The sequence below is a fragment of the Papaver somniferum genome, unplaced genomic scaffold (assembly GCF_003573695.1).
Source record: "Papaver somniferum cultivar HN1 unplaced genomic scaffold, ASM357369v1 unplaced-scaffold_117, whole genome shotgun sequence".
Taxonomy (NCBI): domain Eukaryota; kingdom Viridiplantae; phylum Streptophyta; class Magnoliopsida; order Ranunculales; family Papaveraceae; genus Papaver; species Papaver somniferum.
The window spans coordinates 2154662-2156624 of record NW_020620714.1 but is presented as its reverse complement, the minus strand read 5'-3'; the positions used below and the strand labels follow the sequence as shown (position 1 = coordinate 2156624).

At 44.4% G+C, this 1963-nt stretch overlaps 1 protein-coding gene across 1 annotated transcript; it reads right to left on the bottom strand.

Annotated features, from left to right (window-relative positions):
* On the bottom strand, positions 1–1726 carry LOC113329949 (extensin-like). The gene has a single exon (XM_026576801.1). It carries the CDS (start codon positions 1680–1682, stop codon positions 258–260), a length of 1425 nt encoding a protein of 474 aa, XP_026432586.1. The 5' UTR covers positions 1683–1726; the 3' UTR covers positions 1–257.
* Positions 1727–1963: the final 237 nt, after the last annotated feature.

Genomic DNA, 1963 nt, shown 5'->3' with positions numbered 1-1963 from the left:
TTGGGAGAAAGTAAGTTTATTGAGAAAGTATATAATTATGAGAATACATTGGTGCTCTTACGTGGGAATGCATTTGAAGTTTACAGACTCGCGCAAGGATTACTAATAAAAAATAGAAAACAGAAGAATAATGAAATCCACCATCTGTGGTTCTTTCCTTCTTGTACACAAAATCGATATGGAGATGCTTTACTCTCTTATTGAAGTACAAATAGGGAAATACAGGGATGAAACCGAGTGGAAATTTAGGTAATTCATCAATAATGGGGAGGAGGAGGTGATGCATATAGGTAAACTGGGGTGGGCTTGTGGACAGGAGTAGGTGGTGGTGGGGATTTGTACTTGTACACTGGATGAGGAGCCGGCTTATGTACTGGAGTAGGAGGTGGTGGTGACTTATACTTGTATACCGGGGTAGGTGGTGGAGGTGATTTGTGTTTGTAAACTGGATGGGGAGCGGGCTTGTATATCGGAGTAGGAGGTGGTGGTGACTTATACTTATAGACTGGGGGAGGTGGTGGTGGTGATTTGTACTTGTAAACTGGGGTAGGTGGTGGAGGCGATTTGTACTTGTAGATTGGAGTAGGAGGTGGTGGAGACTTGTATTTGTAGATAGGAGTAGGTGGTGGTGGGGATTTGTACTTATAGACAGGGGTGGGTGGTGGTGGAGATTTATACTTATAGAATGGGGTGGCCGGTGGTGGTGGAGATTTATACTTATACACTGGGGTAGGTGGTGTAGGGGATTTGTACTTGTAAACAGGAGGTGGTGGTGACTTGTATTTGTACACTGGGGTAGGTGGTGGTGGTGACTTGTATTTGTACACTGGGGTAGGTGGTGGTGGTGATTTGTACTTGTACACTGGGGTGGGCGGTGGTGGTGACTTGTACTTGTATACGGGGGTAGGTGGTGGTGGTGATTTGTACTTGTACACGGGAGTAGGAGGAGGAGGTGATTTGTATTTGTACACGGGGGTAGGTGGTGGTGGAGATTTATACTTGTATACGGGAGTAGGAGGTGGAGGTGATTTGTATTTGTATACAGGGGTTGGGGTTGGAGGTGGCGGTGACTTGTACTTGTATACATGAGTAGGAGGAGGAGGTGATTTGTATTTGTATACAGGGGTTGGTGGTGGTGGTGACTTGTACTTATATACGGGAGTAGGTGGAGGAGGTGACTTGTACTTGTACACTGGGGTGGGTGGTGGTGGTGACTTGTACTTGTACACGGGAGTAGGAGGTGGTGGAGATTTGTACTTGTACACGGGAGTAGGAGGTGGAGGTGATTTGTATTTGTATACATGGGTAGGTGGTGGTGGAGATTTGTACTTGTATACGGGAGTAGGAGGTGGAGGTGATTTGTATTTGTATACAGGGATAGGTGGTGGTGGAGATTTGTGCTTGTATACGGGAGTAGGAGGTGGAGGTGATTTGTATTTGTATACGTGAGTAGGTGGAGGTGGTGATTTGTATTTGTATACATGAGTTGGTGGTGGTGGTGACTTGTACTTGTATACGGGAGTAGGCGGCGGCGGCGACGCATACTTGTACACAGGAGTCGGGGGTGGTGGTGAGCTGTAATAGTAAACATCTGCTATGGTTTGGAATGGAAGACTGAGAGATATGAGTACCACCAAAAATGTGGTGAACGAAGCCATTGAGGCTCCTGCTCTTCTTGCCATTTTCTTTTCTTCCTAATGGGTTGTCTTGTGTTATGATCTTATTGTACACACTTCTCATCCCTTTATATAGGCATGTTAAAGGATCACATTCTAAGAATATAATATCTCCTACTCGCTGTGGAAATATGAAAAAGAGGAGAAATTATTGAACCAATCTTGTCTCTACAATCAATTTTGATGTGAAGGTCTGTATTGATTGTTTGGTGTGTTTTCTGGGTTTTAATTGGAAATTGCTGGTTAGGTACTGAAAAATCTTGCTGTTTTGTTAAGAATGTCGTATT